Source organism: Gymnodraco acuticeps, unplaced genomic scaffold, assembly GCF_902827175.1.
Source record: "Gymnodraco acuticeps unplaced genomic scaffold, fGymAcu1.1, whole genome shotgun sequence".
Taxonomy (NCBI): domain Eukaryota; kingdom Metazoa; phylum Chordata; class Actinopteri; order Perciformes; family Bathydraconidae; genus Gymnodraco; species Gymnodraco acuticeps.
Genome location: NW_022991286.1, coordinates 1,658,277 through 1,676,775, shown reverse-complemented (window position 1 = coordinate 1,676,775; position 18,499 = coordinate 1,658,277). Strand labels below are relative to the sequence as shown.

Genomic DNA, 18,499 nt, shown 5'->3' with positions numbered 1-18,499 from the left:
GCCTCTAGAGTGCTGCTGTGCCTCCTGTCATCATTGATGGACGTCTCTTTAAAATGACCGCTCAGAGGAGAGGAGTTCTCATTTCTTTAACCGCCTGCTGCTTCCCCTCCTCTCTCCTCAGTTCCCCTCCTCAGTCCTCCGCTCGCATCTCCTGTGGGCGGGACTAAGTCTCGAGGATAAGAGTGGAGGAGGGGAAATTTGAGAATTGAGAAGCCTTTCTTGCGTATCTCCATGCTTCCCTGGTGGGAGGGACTAAACGCAAGGAAACGACGAGAGTGAGGGACGCAAGGATTCCATTTAACAGACTTGAGATGCAGCCACATGTCCAATTGATTCTGACAGGTCGCGTGGGAGTGGAGCGCATGTTTCCCCCAGGCAGTGGGCGTGGTCGTCATCCTATTATGATGGCAGACTGAGCGTCTACCTGACAAACAGGTGCAGTCAACTCGGTGAGCGGTTCGAGCTTTGCCCAGCCACAGGAATTGGGTAGGTTTTTTAATGTGTATTTTGAACGTAGCCTACATTGAGCTCAATAACGTTTTCTGACTTTTTAATTTAATTTTCAGTAGTTGTACAACATGGGAGGACGGTGCAAACTAAAGGAGCTCGAAGAAAGAGGTTATGAAACAGCCGACATTGGGGCAGTGCTCTCTCCACAGCCAGACTCACCTGTTCACGGCGAGACTTTCCAGGATGTGGGCGGTAAACGAAAAGGTAAAACAACTTATTCAACAAACAACTTTACTCGTTCAGTTTCAATGTAAGCCGGTTTTGGCCGGTGTTAACTGATTGTTAAACTCAGTAGACCTATTCCTAAACGGTATGCTATGTACAACAATGCCTTTAATTCTCAACTTTAAAGAGGCACTAAATGGTAGGTTTTGATTCTAAAAGCAATTAAAAACATATACTGAACATTCAGTCATTACCTTCATGAAGTGAGGATGCATGAACTGCCAACTGAGTGTATGAAATATGTAAATGTATAAACTGTAAAGCAGGGGTGTAAAGTGACTAAGTACATTTACTCAAGTACTGTTCTTGAGTTCAATTTTTAGACTTTTACTTTACTTGAGATAAGACTTTAGTTACACCTGGAGTAAATTCACAAGCTACCCTGCAGTATAACAAGTCATTAATAAGCCGCACCTTTACCAGCTGTGATAAACACATGAATGCATCAATAATTATAACAAATACGCATAATTATTCATTTAACTTTTAAGTATATGTTGTTGCTAATACTTTTGTACTTTTACTTAAGTACAACATCTCAGTACTTGTTCCACCTCTGCTGTAAAGTAACAACCTGTCAAGCAGTCTAAAGTAAAACATATTTTATGTAGTCAATCAAATTGCATACAATGGAAATAGCCTACTCAAGTTTGTAGGCTACAAGCTTCAACATTCTACTCAAGTATAAACTTAACTTAATATTAGTTACTTTCCACCACAGATGGAAAGCTGTTGGCTTTGAGGTATCTGACTGCTTTTGCCATTTTTTATAACAGACAGTAAAGATACAGGCAGAGGAAATAAATATGCACTGGGCAGTGCCACATGACGTTGTACTATATCAGAGCTATTTGAAGCTAGTTAAAGCTTGTTCAATCAAAATCTGTTATGTTTACTCTCAAGTCAAAGAAAACAGTGTATTTAAAGAGTGTGTGTTTCATATTAATAATTATCTTTTTGCCAGCAAGATAACTATACTGATCTAAATGCTACACATGTGTATATTCTGATAATGACCTCCAATTGAAGTGTTAAATATGTTGGTCTGTCAATTATGTATAGTTGGATCCTGCAATTAATCATCCATTGTTACCTTAACAGGTGAAAAATGTTCCAGTTATGATGGTGACAAGGTCTACCTTGGGGTCCGTGTCAAAATGCCAGTAAGGGATCTACTGAAAAAGATCCGCATAGACCAAGGCTGGGAAGATAAAGACTTACAGGTAATCTTTTGTTTTGCCCAGGTGTACTTAGCTCAGTGAAACAAATAAAAACTGATATTGGTTAAGATATTCATCAAGATAGGGATTTTCAGTAAACATTTAGACAATCATTAATATTAAAATAACATTTCAATCAGGAGAGGCTTAATGTTGTTTATAGAACATTTATTGACACATGCCATATGATAAATGTTAAGTCTTTGGCGATTAGACCCCAATCCTGAAATCGTATATCTAAAGGGGGAAATGCAGCCGTGAGCATATACAGTAGGGAACCCCCCGGGGTCAAGACACTGGTGATGATGCTGAAGATCTGGATTTGATGAGGAGGTGTGATAAGGTCTTTGGATTAGCTCTCCTCGCACTGGATATGATGAAAGGAGGTGTATGGGGTCGGCAGCATGAACACCTGAAGTCACAGCTGACTGCAGGAGAGAGGAGAACCATTTTAAAGTTTGGCTGCCGCACGATGATTGGCTGCTGGAGATTGAGGTCAAATGTAATAGGTTAAAAAGAAAGCCTGTGATGAGCTGATTATAAGCAGCTGCGGAGTGAATGTATACCAGTCTTCCTGAAAGAACTTGCGCAGAGATTCATTTCATTCTGTAATGCATTTTAAAGTTGGTTTCTTGATTGTTGCTGTCTTATATACATAAAGTGTAAAGAGATACAAAAGTTACATGGGCTCAAAAATAACCCATATTTGAAGAAGTTTTTGATATGTTTAAATGGCCTATTTGGATATGGTTCTTATTACTTCTGATGAGCATTATAGCCAAATATGTTGTCCCTCTTTCTGTCCATCTCCCTTTTTTTGGCAACAACTTCTTCAGAGAAGTCAACATTTGCACGATGAGAGGTCAACATTCTGTCTTCTGGCTCTCTTAGCAGGCTCACACAAACAGTAAGGGGCTATAAAAGCTGACAAATTGTCCATTGTCAGTATGAAAATAAAGGACAAATCAGAGTTGAACTGGAAACATAGAAAAAATAGCACTGAAATATGAGAAGACATTGGCTGATTTTAACAATCTAAATGTTAAAAAAAAACTAGTTACAATTCTTACAAATCAGCCATTTGAACTTTGGGTTTAAAGTTTCACCGAAATCGATTTGCATTTGATACACAGAAGACATGGGCTTATGAATGTTTTTGATTTATTATTTGGATTTGGATTATAAAACGTGCCTTTTCGTGATTGAATATCCACCAAGAAACTATATACATGATATGCGACAGTACAGTTTTGCTTAAAGGAAATCTTTGTTTTTTTATCTGCATAAATATGCTGAGCGATATAACTTGAGATGTTAACAAACCACTGACTCCTGATCTCAGGCAATGTCGTTATGCCTATTAAAAATCTGTACTTTTATACCTGTCAGCAGGGAACTCCTATGTTTGTGTCTCAAAAATCTGAATCATAAAACTACCACTGATGCTACTGTTGTTTCTTTTGGTGTGAACAGGAGATATACAGCAAAACAGTCAAAGGTCAGTAAAAACCAGATCTATTAACGTTAGTAACGTACTGTAGGTGTGGTGGATTTTTTGTTTCTTCTTTATCTACACTGCTAGCAAATAGCTTGATTTGGTACAGTGAGATGTCTGAGAGCAAATGTGTCTGAATGATCTTAATGTGTGTTATAAGTTGGTGCGCTTATAAATGGTCTGCAAAATCCCAAAGTTCGCTCCAGAGGGAGTTTCTCTCCCAAAAATACTTATGAGTAACATTTAAATTAGAAAAAAACTCACATTTCTGGTCATTGCTAAATAACTGGAAGCTTAAGCCTCAAAATGTGTGCAGATTTGAATACGAACGGCTTCCAGTTTCAGTGCCAAGTTCAGCAAAATGCTTTTCATAAGCTGAAATTCACAATAGGAGTAGAAATTGGAGGGTTAGCACTATTTAAATAGCAGCTGATTACATCATAACCAAATGACAGTTTAAACGTCTTCAATCTAACCGTGAGAAGTTGCAAGGGCTCAAAGGAAAACAGAAATCTCAACATATAAAGCCACACAGCTCCGTTGGGGTTCAATGATGACTAAAGGGAACTTACACGTTTCTGGACTGGAAAACTATTTTAAATTGAAATAATTTGTGGAGAATAAATTCTTCAGGAGCCAAAACAACATTTGGTGTCTAACTTAAATATATAGTAAATATATTTCTTTTAATCTTGGTTTAATAGGACAGTACAGATTTGATTAAAAAGTAAAAACATCAAATCAACTCTGGAATTATGAACGTATAACAAAATGTGTATGTTCTGTATGAATAGGTTGTTTGGCTAATAAACCAACAGGAAGGAACAAAAACCTTAGGCCAAATATATTCCACTCTTCTTTGATGGAAAACACTGTAAATCCTCTCAACCCTGAACTTGACATTTTCTTCAACAGGAGGCAAGCAACGAGTCAAAACTCGCAGGGGACGCCGAACCGCCAAGGTGAGTGTTGAGTGTACGAAGCAGGTTTATGGAAAGCTGTAAATAACGTGCCAATTTTAAGAAGCTGTTTATATAACTCTGCATACCACTTTGGCTCGCAGAGAAAAGGCTCCACACAGAGCCTGGAGGAGCTGGCAATTATCGTGGAGGTGCTAGAGGAGGACCTCAGGACTGGCAGCATCTGCCACTCCCCGCCACCTCTTATGTCCTCTCCAACTGGTAAGTCATGGAAACCTTGATAAATATGCTATTATTACCCTGCTACTTGCAATATTGATTTTCTAATTACTTTTATTGATTTTAAAATGATCGTACTATTTCACTATGAAGAAGTAGTCCATTCTGCTGCGGCACAGGAACATCAAATAAAATGACTGCAGAACTGATCAAGCTTTTTCTGCAACTGTTCAAGTCTGTTCACATTTTCTTTTCCATTAACCCGTCTTCTAACACTGCCAGAGCCCATAGTGTTCCTGTTAGTGTTTACTTCCTGTCTGTCTTCTTCTGCCATTCCCTTTAGTGTTTACCTTCTTCTGTTGATTTCTCTGACGTCCAGCACTATGTCATTTAACCTCTTTCCTTCTCTTGCTCTCTTTTTCCCTTCTTTTCGTCTGCGGGATAGTTAAACCATGAATCCAAAGGTTTGTGCTCTCCACAAATACAAATACAAAATAATATTGAGAAGAACTCCAAGGTGTTTCTGACGGAGGAAACAAATGTATTTTAAATTGACCCGACTTCTCTTTGTGGATTGATATGACTGCACATAGTCACTTAATCCTCCTTAGCAACAGTCTAGCGAAAAATAGCAGACCTCCGAATGTTTAAAGTTGACCAATCAGCATTGAGTATTCAACTAAGTCGAATAATAACTGCATCTATTACCAGCCCTTACATGCCACATCCTCTCACCGTTTCCCAGGCTATAACAGTGATGATTCTGATGAGATGATCCCCAGCCCCCAGTCCTACATGAGTTACTCCCCCCTCCCAATGGACTACCAGCAGACCTTGTCCCCTGATGGCGTCATGCACACCAGCCTCCAGCCTTCCAGCATGGGAAACTTTGGGAGAAGAGGGAAGTGTGTCGACCCCCAGAACCACGACTGGAACCTGAACAACTCCTCTTACTTCCTGGCTCAGCTTAAGAAAGAGGAGATCCAGCTCATGGACGTCTCAAACGCCGTACTGCTCGCTCCCGATGAACACGGCAGGACGTAAGTTTAGTGGCTGTAAATGTATTTGGAAATCAGCATCAGAGTTGGGTTTATTGCCAAGTTGGTTTACACATACGAATAATTGGTGTTGATGTATAACGGTGCCAACTTTAACACAAAAAAAGGAATTATTTGGTAAAAATTCTTAGAAAAAGGGATCAAATGAGTACTTCTGTGTTAAAGGAACACATTGCATTGTGTAAAATCTCTAAATGAGCAAACAAAACAAGACGACGCGTATTTTACTACAACACCCAGTCAGCCATCATGCGCCATCTTTATCATCTGATGCAATTGAGTTGGCGGTGAAAATGAAAATTCCAGCATCAATTGTCGATACAAATGTCCATTGTTAGACCAGCAGATAACTTTCTTAAAGGGGACCTATCATGCAAAATGCACTTTTGTATGTCATTTATACATGAATGTGTGTCAGGGAACTCACCACGTGTCAGAAAACACAGCCCTCTCTCTTTTCCTCCGTACCCATATCTCTAAAAACGGGGCTACAACGGAGCTGATCCAGATTTCCATCCGCTGTGACGTGTCCATCCGCTGTGACGTGTTCATCCGCTGTAACGTCATAGCGACGGCGGACCCACAGAAAGTTGCTATCAGAAACAATGCCTGACGTGTTTTGGACGTAATCTCGTCTTTGTTTACATTAGCAAGCCTCGCTAACACTCAGAGCTAACCTGTACTGGAGAGCACATGTGTTTTAAAAAGCAGGAAATAAAAAATGAACTCACCTTGTGATAAACCTGCAAGAGAAAAAGCATTTGAGCTCCATACTATTTCAGAAATAATCCTTGACGTGGTTTAAACAGGATGGCGTTTCATCACAGCAGAATTTAACTTTATATCCGGTAGAATTCTGATCAGGCATTAGCTCCGCCTCCTCTTCTTTTTTTGTTTCAAGCTAAGGACCCAAGATCCGCGTTTCTCTAACAGGGCTGCAAAAGAGGGGTTTGAGCAGAATGAGGCATGGCTACAAGGGGTGAACTCTTTGGTATTTTGAAAAAAAAACTTCACAGACATGTGTTCTATAGGTATGGCCCTACAATATATATTTCAAATATAGCATGATAGGTCCACTTTAAGTAGGGGCAATATTTTTGCGGTACTTTATACCGCAATTTACTTATTTTTTCAAGTTACATTTATTTACAATTGTGACATTTGAAAACTAAGAAAGTAAGACCCAAGGGGCACAGAAGAAACTGGTCTAATACTCCACATGCTGTCAACATTTCCAATATGTGTTATGCATTGGTAGTGCACAGGTTTTATTTAACCTGTGTGGCGTCTTAATAATGAAAAGCTGATCCTAGTTTGCTCTTTAAAGATAAAACATATCTATCTTAGCACGTAGAAGAATACTCCTAGAATGGAAATATTCTATACCACCTAAAGCATCTCTATGGCTTAAAGATTTAATGTTGTACCTGAACTTGGAGAAGATTAAATATAACCTGAGGGGCTCCTCAAAACTATTTGAATCTGTCTGGGGCTCTATGATAGCCTACATAGCTGAACTTAAGACACTATATATATATATATATATATATAAAGACAAAACAGTATTTATTATTGAGAATGATGATGGCTCACTTCTATTTAGCTCATAGGCGGCGCGTGAGGCTCAGGTTTGGGAAGGCTAAATAACTTCTTTTTTTATCTGACGCTGCCCGCGTCCGGCATCTATAGAAAAGAGATCAACTCAGTGAAAGCACCGCCTGCTGACCAATCAGAGCTCAGTGTGTGGAGTTTAAATCTATCAAGTCATATTACAGGATAAAGGAAATGCAGTTTAAACTGCCGTATGCAGAGAAGACGCAGACGTGTCGCACTTATCATTCATATCACACTGACATCACATCATCAATCAGATCATCGATCTCACAATATTTCCTTATCTGAGTCAGCTTCTCGAGCCGTATCTGGCTGTGCAACACTTAGTTACATTGTCACATATACTGTATGCAGACATATTATTTTAAGCAACACATTAAGTTGACGAAACACTCAACTCAAATGTAATAAAGTCAGATCCCCTCGTGTTTTAGATGGGGCAGTATCATAAAACTGTTGTACGCTTTCAAACACTCGGTAGTTATTTTTTAACGAGTTGTTCTGTATTCTCCTTGCAGGTGCAACTATGTGGCTTGTATCCTGGATTATATGTTTAAGTCATCATGGATGTTTAAAGTTCATATTTGTCTAATATTAGTTTACTTTTCATTAATGAAGTATGACACTGCGCTGTCAGTACACTTGTCCCTGTTTGTGATTGGTCAAATGTAGCTAACCCCGCCCCTTTCACGTGAACACGTTCTCAGCTGGAGAGAGAAACCCTGGCTTGATTTACCGAGTTGATAACCAGCGCCGTAGGACCGTTTAGCGAGATCGCGTTTGTTAGGGTTAGTTAAGATAACTCAAGCATATCCAGGGTCTGTTGAACTGGCTTCGTGGTACAGGGCACAGGTGGCTGCATAGCAGCGCTAATGTCAAAGACATTATATTTTTATTTTACCAGGATGCAGTGACACAAGTATTTGGGAAGGCTTAGCCTTCCCTAGCCTACAGCACCCGCCGCCCCTGATTTAGCTGCTTCACCTCCTGGCAGTGTGCATGTTTGCTAAATGTCACACCTTATTTACCTTAAGTGACACTTGATCACATTGTTAATACAGTTGTTACACCCATCCTTGTTTTCTTATTTGCCAAGTCAAAACGTCTGCTGTGAAAAAAGACCTGTTGTTGTTGTTCAGCTTGTTGATCTCGCTGAAGGCCGCAGGCTTCTTGTAATTAGAAGCAAAAACGGCTTTTCCAAATACCTCCGCTAACCACATGCTATATAACCCAGGTTCAGACCTGTTACCCTTTTACAGGACTGCCTTTTGGTGTCAGGAAATACTGATAGTGTGAAGTCATTTTGTAATGTCTGATGTTTCTTTCAGAGCCTTCCATAAAGTGGTATGCGTCGGGAAGAGGGCGCTAGGCTACGCTATCGCAAAGAGGATGGCTGCGCTCAACAGCCTGGACCTCAAAGACTCTGATGGAATGGTACGCTATTTAAACTATAAGATTTAGATCTCTTGTTAATGCAAAAAAACATAAACAAATATCAAGGGGTGCAAGATTAGCCTAACTGTCTGTATTGTATTACATAACAAATTCTGGACAATCAGAACTTTTATGCTTATACTTTCTGTAAAATACATGTTTAAGATTAAGGTTTTAAGAACTAATGTGCTAAAAGATTAATGACATAAATACCTTCTCCACCTTCTGCAATGCAAATCAACACACTCTGCTTCTAAAATAATCTATGCCACAGGTGGGTTGTTAAGATTGATTGGATCATATTGTATACTCAATTATTTATGTCCAATTAGCAAGTAAGTCACATTCTCTCATTAATGTGTATAACTCTCTGTTCATAGACCGCCCTGCTCCATGCAGCAAAGCACAACCAGCACCTGATGGTGGCAGATCTGATCCGTCTCGGGGCCAACGTTAATGAGACCAACAACCTAGGAAAGACCTGCCTGCACCTCAGTGCTGAGAAAGGCTACATCAGAGTCCTGGAGGTGAGAGCATACCTTCATCTCTAAAGAGGACCTATTAAGCTTGTTCCTGTTGGGAGTTGTATTTATTTGTGCATGTTAATGGTCTGCAAAGGCTGTAATCCCAAAATTCCCACCATAATTGTAGAGAGGCTTGAATGGTTGTCCATTCGCATGAATAAGGAAGTCGTACGTGATAAGCTAAAGTGCGGGATATCTCTAGTGGTTGCTCAATCACAACCGAGCCGGCCAGCTAACCAATCGGAGCAGACTGGACTGCAGCACAGGCAGTATGAGAAAAATAAAGACCTTTTTGAACATTAAAGCATGGAAACATGTCACAGTAGAGAAAACATATATAAATATGAACCTGAAAATGAGAAGAATAATGCCCTCTTAAACTGTGGTAATGATGGGGTTTCCTCTGTTTGTCATGAGACACAAGGTATTTCAGACGTAGGTTACTTTGAGTCAAACAAGTTATTCAGATCTTTGTTTTAGGCTTTTATGGCTGGAAGGTTTTTATTTGTGCGCGAGGTAGTATATCTGTCAAGTGATAAGAGGAACAAATGTGACAAAAAGCAACAGAGCCGGTTCCGTTAAACACATTGTACAGAAAGTCATTAATTTCTCATGGGTGCAGCCAAAGAGCAACTTGGGTAACCTGTCATTATGCGTCACACTGTTTTTCACAGAACAAGATTTTATTTGTGGTATGATCGTGGTATAATAACGCTTATTGTTACATTTCCTGGCGTCTCATCTGTGGGAAAAACTAAATTGTTTTTTTAACATTAAAGCGTGGAAACATGTCACACTAGAGGCACAAAATACAAATATGAATCTGAAAATTATCATAATACGGCCCCTTTAATATTCTGGCAGGCCAACTGTGTTTATGAAATAGCACATTCTAAGTGCAAACTGTAGATGTTGTTTGGCAAGACAGGCGTGTTCTCCGCAGATAGACAGCAGAACAACATTATAAGGGTCAACAAACACAAACTATTTGTATTATGGTGACTCACCAAGTCAAAAACAAAGTGGTATTTTTTATTAATTTGTATCTGCCCCTTAATGTCTTGTACAAAAAACAGATTTGACTGATGTAACTGAACAGCAATCATACTGTCAGTATTAGGCAGACGCCTCCAGACATCTGAAGACGCCAGGTGTGCGTTCCTTGAGATCCACTCTTAGTGAACAACACCACTGATATCCTGTGGTGGAAGTCTTCACAATCATTATATAGTAACAGTAGAAGAACCATAGTCTTAATATCCTTCATTTAAAGTAAAAGTATTGCATTACAAAATTGTTATATAAATTAAAGTGCAGTCGACTTCTTTTACATAATAAAAACAATATTTCCGTCTTGAGTAGAAGTATAAAGCAGCAGAAAATGTAAATATTCAAGTAAAGTATATTGTGTGTGTGAACTTCTATCCTGAACTAGTGTTTATGTTTTCCTTATAGGTTCTAAAACAAACAATGATGGATGGTGTGTATGTCGACGTCGAAGCCACTGATAGCTACGGTAAATACTGTCACCTTTCCAATTCTTTCCAAAACCCACTTTGTTGTCACATACTGACAATAATGCATGCTATCACTTAATTGGCAATATATGGCATGAAAGCTGTAGTATCAGGCATTCAGTATCTGTGACTGTCAAGTTAAATAGTTGACTCAACCAAAATAAAAAATAAATCCTGCGAATAAGTTAATATAATTCTTCTTGTCAGTTACCATTTTACAGATATGTTTAGATGTTGAAGACTGTTTGAGTGGATGTAGTCTAAAAAAATGTGTGTGTGTGTGTGTGTGTGTGTGTGTGTGTGTGTGTGTGTGTGTGTGTGTGTGTGTGTGTGTGTGTGTGTGTGTGTGTGTGTGTGTGTGTGTGTGTGTGTGTGTGTGTGTGTGTGTGTGTGTGTGTGTGTGTGTGTGGTGTGTGTGTGTGTGGTGTGTGTGTGTGTGTGTGTGTGTGTGTGTGTGTGTGTGTGTGGTGTGTGTGTGTGTGTGTGTGTGTGTGTGTGTGGTGTGTGTGTGTGTGTGTGTGTGTGTGTGTGTGTGTGTGTGTGTGTGTGTGTGTGTGTGTGTGTGTGTGTGTGTGTGTGTGTGTGTGTGTGTGTGTGTGTGTGTGTGTGTGTGTGTGTGTGTGTGTAGTGTGTGTGTGTGTGTGTGTGTGTGTGTGTGTGTGTGTGTGTGTGGGTGTGTGTGTGTGTGTGTGTGTGTGTGTGTGTGTGTGTGTGTGTGTGTGTGTGTGTGTGTGTGTGTGTGTGTGTGTGTGTGTGTGTGTGTGTGTGTGTGTGTGTGTGTGTGTGTGTGTGTGTGTGTGTGTGTGTGTGTGTGTGTGTGTGTGTGTGTGTGTGTGTGTGTGTGTGTGTGTGTGTGTGTGTGTGTGTGTGTTCTCAGAAATGAGCGTCATCCAGTGCGCTTCTGTGGCTCTGAAGGCCACCGTACGTCAGCTAAATAGCAGCATGACCCCGAGTCAAAGCAGACTCCAAATGCTGCGCCAGGAGCAGATGATGGAGACGCTGGAGTGTCTGCTGCAGATGTGCAGCTACCTTCATACCATGGTAGGACACTCTGTTAGATGCCATTCTGGTCTCTTTCATTAGCTTTTGCATGCATATTAATTGTGATTAAAGCTGGGATTTCTACACAGCTGCAGATAAAGACTAGGCCACACTAACATTAGTTTTATACTGTAAATCTAAAATCAAATTATTTTTTTAAGAACGTTGTGAAAACCATTAATGGTTTTATCTAACAAAATATTCTGCCTCACTCCATATTCCGTTGGCGTTTAGTACGGTAGCCGACAAGTGCAAATGGATTACAAAGGCCAGAAACATTTCCATTAGGGAAACGGGCTGCAGATTCAGAAAACTATTCAAATATAAAGAAAGAAAATGTGCTGAAACACATGCAAATTTAAGAAACTTTTCACAAACTAGTAGGGATGTAACGATACCAAAAAGTCACGGTACGATAATATCGCGATTTAAAAAGTCCACTGTACGATATTTATCGCGATATTGAAAAATAAAGAAAACACTTCTTTTTTTTACTTGAATTGTTTTCCTTTATTAAATAATAAATCTGATTGTACAGCATTTTAGTAGGATAGTAGTATTTTAAAGTGTCAACAATATAATAATCAGACCCTGCAATAGAATAAATCAAGTTTCACTTTAGTTTTTCAAGTAACTCAACTCTAACTCACTCACTCAGCATCATCAAGGTTATCTTTTAGGAATATGAGCATGTCCACATTTCCAGGTAGAAGCTGGGATGTTTGGGCGTTTACAATATCCCCTGCTGTGGAAAAAACTCTCTTGCTTGGTACTGATGTTACTGGGACAGAGAGATATGCTTTGGCCATGGGTGACAGCAGTGGGTCAAACTGTGCATTGTCTCTCCACCACTTCAAAAACAATACCGTTTTTGCCAAGAAGGTGTGGCTTATTGACAGAGATATAAATATACTGTTGGTACTTGTCAATGTCTCTAGGTATGTACATGTAGCCCTGTAAATACGATGTCCTTTATTGTTATCTGTTGTTTTATGTTCATGTTGTAACCTACTTGCTGCCATGTTGGACAGGTCTCCCTTGAAAAAGAGATCGATGATCTCAATGGGACCATCTGGTTGAATAAAGGTTTAAAAAATATATATATTTAAAAAAAAAAAAAAATTGCGGTATATTTTGTCAGTCTCATGACGGTATTGAGAAATGTATTTACCGCGATATTCGATATATCGTTACATCCCTACAAACTAGACAACACATTCTCTCACATAGTTAAAATAAGCTGATAAAACGTACACTTTAGGAAACTTGCCAACAACAATGACAGTGGGCCAACTTTATCAATCCCGATTCTCCGTTTGCCGCGCACAAAGACATGCACACATTTCTATTAACGGGGTAGTCTAAGAGACAAAATAAGCTTTGACTAAAAATAAAAAAGACATTCCAACTTGTTACAACTTAAAGCACTATTAAAATTCAATTTGTAGGAAATGATGGTGAATGACACGTGATCATGCTATGGGAAAACTAATCAAGTTTTTAAGAAGCAGTTCAGACTGGGGATGTGCATCTCCATCACTGAGGCCGATACGATGCGCATCTCGATACGTTGCCACGATACGATACATTAACGATACCTTTGAAACACCAGGCGATGCGATACGATTCACCCCTGTTGCGATACAGTTCGATACGATTTAATTCAACACGATGCACAATAATGATACAATTCAATATGGTACGACAGAGGATGTTGTTGTATTCCTTATATGCAGCAAATCATACATTAACAAATAAGTGCTTTACATATTTGGTTCTCTCTACTAGTACTGCGCATCCCATCATGCTGTTTATTTTTTACCTTAAAAAAAACAAACACTTGGACCTTTCACAAACTGGCCCTTTCACAAGTGTAGTAGTGTTCTCTGTCTCCAGAGTACAGTACAATGTTATAACACCTCACAGTTAAACAATGTAAGGATGCATTGCTCATGATTAACAATGTGCAAATAACAACTACCATAGTGGCCCAAACAACTGCCAGCCTGATGTGCTTAACACTCATTCATAGCCTAACTCACCAGTGAGCAGAAAGCAGTGGTTTCTATATGAACAATAAAGAATACAAATAACCTTTCACAAACAGGTATTTCATAACTGCTTACAGTGAGGAAGACATTTACATTATTATTGGCTGTCACAGGCTGCTGTAAACTAAACACCACTCTCTCTGACAGAACACCTCACTGAGTGATTTAACTCATACGTCTAACTTTCAGGTTTCTCTTTTCAGCCGCAGACCCCATGTCGCCTCTTTATGTGCGTCGCTAAGTTCCTCGTACTACTTGTGTACTTTAAAGCGGCTCAGCATCGTTAACAATTTGCGAGCGATTTTTCAAGTTGTCCGTCTTTCTTGAAAAATCCGAAGTGTTGCTAAACGTTTGATTTGTAGGTATTTTTCGGTGCGCTGTGTTTCTCTTTCTCCTCAACTCCGTAGTGCGAAGCAAAGATCGTGTCTACTGAGTGCTGACTGGATGAGGGGATTTTACAAAACGCTACAATCGATGCATCGCGAGTTCAACCCAAACTGTAGCCGATGTGCACTCTTTCAACCGGTGCACTCGCATCTTGAACGTTTATGCCGGTGCACCGATGCGAATTGGTGTATCTCAACATCCCTAGTTCAGACCCCCTCCCACACAGCCGGAGACACACACACTGAACAAACAGTGCTGTAGAGACTAAGCACGGATGTTCCTTGTTTGTGGTTGAGCTTTTTGGCGGGGCAGCACATCTTAAGAGCATGAACTAATAGAGTCAACGACAATGTTAAACTTGGTTAGCAAATGTACTTAGGCTCTATTGATAAACGTCCAAAAATGTCTGAAATTTTAGGAGGGAGGCATAAGTAGTGCTATTTTTTATTCAAGAAGTATTGAATAGGCCTTTTTTAAAGTCATTTATTCGTAAAGGTGAACTCGCACCCTGAGGCCTTGTTCCTCTCTGTTCCAATGTTGTTGTAGAGTACTGTTACTGAGTATTCTGGTATGCTTATGGCGTGTCAAACAGTAATTTGCTTCATGAAGATGAGTCGGCAAAAAGGCTGGGGCCATTTGACTTAAGTTTGCTTGACTGGTCTATTTTTAAATGTACTTGCTGTCACCGCAGAGCCAGCAGCATGCCTTTAGGGACTGAAATGTCTTTCCTCCAGTGGAACACTAAGTTCAGATTCTTGATAACAATAGGAGAGGATAAAAGGGAGGCTACAAGTCAACCGCCTCATGACTTTTTACTAAGACTACAATTTACCTTGAGCGGAATGATAATTATGGTGGAAGGAGCTGCCTATTCATATCAGGACAACAGAAAAGCTACACATCTTCTGTTGTAGACTGAAAACATACCTGTTTCTCTGGTACCTTGGCCATTGACGCCAAAAGAAATTAGCACTTGAAAATATTAGCCCATTTGAAGCTAATGCACCAGCAATGGTTTAGCTTACTTAAAGGTGATATATCTGCATTTTTCAACCAAATTATACTTTTTATTCTTTGTAAAAAGTGAAATGAACATCATTTTGTTGTTCTAAAATTGAAATAAGCAAATGTTATAATGCTTGATCAGCTGGCTTTTATAAAGTCATTTTAATGAATTATATTACTAAAAACCTCCAAATTGTTCAATACTGACCGCCAAACAATTAAACACTTTCCAAATATATTTATGTGAAACCCTATATTGCATTAAATGGCAAAAAAAAACTTGGACTTTGTGTTCCAATAAAATGTACTCTCATATTAGGTATTTTGTTTAGATTAATGTGTATTGCGCTTATTTATGTATCTAGTACGGTGGCTGACAGGTGCGTTACAACGGCCCAAAACATTTCCATTAGGAGACTGAACAGAAATATAAAAACACAAATGTGCCAACTTGACAAAACATGCGCAGCATTTAGGCAACATTCACCAAAACACAACTGCTGTAAACACAAACGCTGTTTCATAACTGTAAGCGTTTTGTCAGTATATTCAAAATGACTAGGTTAGGTAGCTAGCTTACAGCAGATCTGCAATAATATTGAGAATGAATCATGTGATTGCATTGTTAAAATAAGCCAATACAACAGTGACATTGAAAGTTGGCCAACTTTAAAATCCAGTCCCAGCTGTGTGCATCACTTTTTAGTGTCCCCGTTTCCGTTGTGTTTCGAACTTCTTGCAGCGTTTGGTATTTGCAGCATTTTGTTTGAACCTGTCGGACACCATAATCTTGATACACTTATGCAGACACTCATTTTACATTTGATACAGACTTTTGATGACTAACATTATTTTTCCTTCTCTTTCTCAGGGGAGCCTGAGTTTTCAATCTCGAATTGGATGACTCCCTGGTAGTTCGGCCCGGCAGGGCTTTACGGAGACCCGACAGTAATGTTCTGAGTTGGTTCAGGCTTAAATTCAAATGGAGAGTTTCATTTCTCTCTAAACTTGAGTTTTGGCCATTTAGGTAAAGCATCTGGAGTTTTGTGTGTGGTAAAAATGCCTGACTTGCAATCAGGTGTTTTTTGTAACCCGCACAGAAACGTTAGATACCCATAAGTTTGGTTTCTGTGAAACTTCCATTGTTTGTTACATTAGAGTAACAAGTTGTCCTCAGTTAGTGTGTCCGTGGAGATTTAAATGTACAATTCTATGAGAATATTTTTTATTATGATAAACAATTGGCTTTTTGGACCGTCTAGGGTCAACTATTGTTTTATAAGGCTGAAGAAGTGCCATAAAACAATGTTTTATGTAATATTGTAATATTAAGGGAGCACTGAACCACAGTTTGTAGTTCAGTGCTGTATACAGTATTCCAAAATGCCTGTGATTACATGAACAGGATTATTCTCTTGGAAGAACAAGATAATTTCTCATAGATTTTCCATGTCAAATCTTATAAAGGACGTTTGTACTGAGGACTTTTAAATAAGTATTTTATGGTGATGGGTAGTAAATCCACTTTTTATTTGAGTGTCATATGTGTTGTTCCTACTGGGAGTATGCAGTTTAATCTCTCTGTGTTCTATAGAGAAGCATTAAAAATGTGTTTAGCCTAGCTAGCTTAGCTCAAAGACATGACGCAGGGGGAAATGCAAGGCTAGAAAAGTCAAAAATGACAAAGTACTTATCGTATCATCTGTATTCAATACGGGCAGAATAAAATAAAAACATTGTGGCCTGACAAATGGTTATCTTAAGCATCAGAGCTAACAAACCTTGCAGCAGTGACGCAGCATTTTTTGAAATCTTGTCATTATAGTTGTCAGCTTTCCCCAAATAAAACATAGTTGATTTATTACTGTACTGGTAGTTAGCCAGCTAGCTAACAATACACAACATGTAAATAAGGCAATAGTAAGAGTTTCATAGAATGAATATCGTTCCTTGACTTATAGCTGGGTCTGTGGTCTGTACCTTGCATTCAGTCTTTGCGCTAAGCTAAACATGTCTGACAAATGCATAACCCACCCCTCTGTCCATCTGATTGGCCTACCGTTATGTCCTTACAGAGATACATTTTAAATATATATATATTTGGTGTTGGGTCACTGATGTAGACCATTCAAAGCTTTTAAATAAACTAGTATTAGCATATTATAACTTTTTACAGTTTTTTTAGGTGTAATAAATTGATCCTCAGATTCGTTTAAGACATATGAGTTTAGTTTGTTATTATTTTAATAAATCATAAATGTTCATTTCTGGGTTAAACTTAACCCAGAAATGAAAGCAAAATTCCCTGTGTAGACTCTATAAGAGGTTCTGTGATGACCTGATCTTAGTCTTCTATACTCTTTTTTTACTGTTAAAAAGATGGGAGTATTTTGCCATGCTAGATGTACTGTAGTAGACCACAGCTTGTATGACATGTATTGGTTTGGAACGAAACTTTAGTCGTGAACTTATTTAACCTTGAATTAAATGTCTGGGTGTTTTTCTATGACAGTTTCATACATATTCATTTATATGGTTATAATGTGAGGGGTTATATATTATAAGGAATTAATAGTTCTCTGAAAGTGCAATTTTTCAGTTATGCTCATTATTTTACCTTTGTATTTATCCACCAAGTGAACAATGTTTTTTCTCTTTTCAAAGTTGAAATTGTATGAAAAGTTTTGTTTAACTGAAAACTTGAGTCATGTGATTCTGGTTTATAACCAATTATATCTTGTATTTGTATTACTTTATAAGTCATGTGATTGGTGGTGGGCATGATGCATGCTGTTTTAACAACATGTGAGTTTTCATCATTAAAAAACTCTATAAACTTTTGGTTTATTGAACACTGTCTTTTAAATTATTTCTTGCTTGACGTTAAAGTGCAAATCTTTGAAAAATACATTGAAAAAACCCTAGAAAGCAAGACTTGATTTAAAGGTCCCCTATTATACTCTTTTCCATCAATATATTATAGGTCTCAGATAAAACATGTGGCTGAAATACCAAACCGATCACCCATTGCAGCATCCCATAATCCCCTCTGTTTCAGCCCTGTTTCAAAAGTGCTGATTCTCTGTCTACTGTATGTGATTGGTTACACAAGCCAAACAATTGTTATGACATCACAAAGTGGCCAAAATCTGATCAGCTCATTTTCAGACAGGTTTTATATAAATGGATCAGGACAAAAAGAGAGTGAATCTTTTTTCCTGAAACGTTCAGAATCCCTTTACACAGAGGGGACACATGTTTATGTATAAAAGACATGAA

The 18,499-nt window shown here is 38.7% G+C and overlaps 1 protein-coding gene across 2 annotated transcripts; it reads left to right on the top strand.

Moving 5' to 3' along the window:
- The first annotated feature begins 372 nt into the window (after positions 1-372).
- zgc:113279 (uncharacterized protein LOC553749 homolog) lies at positions 373-18,072 on the top strand. 2 transcript variants are annotated; one of them, XM_034239893.1, is made up of 12 exons: positions 373-486; positions 567-714; positions 1,837-1,958; positions 3,429-3,453; positions 4,366-4,412; positions 4,514-4,631; positions 5,335-5,629; positions 8,590-8,695; positions 9,076-9,222; positions 10,675-10,735; positions 11,614-11,777; positions 16,092-18,072. In XM_034239893.1, the coding sequence occupies exons 2-12, from the start codon at positions 579-581 to the stop codon at positions 16,122-16,124; spliced, it is 1,254 nt and encodes a 417-aa protein (XP_034095784.1). In that variant the 5' UTR covers positions 373-486; positions 567-578; the 3' UTR covers positions 16,125-18,072. The 2 variants fall into 2 exon arrangements, with proteins under 2 accessions (XP_034095784.1, XP_034095785.1); XM_034239894.1 differs by having other exon boundaries at positions 441-486; positions 570-714.
- The last annotated feature ends 427 nt before the right edge of the window (positions 18,073-18,499 follow it).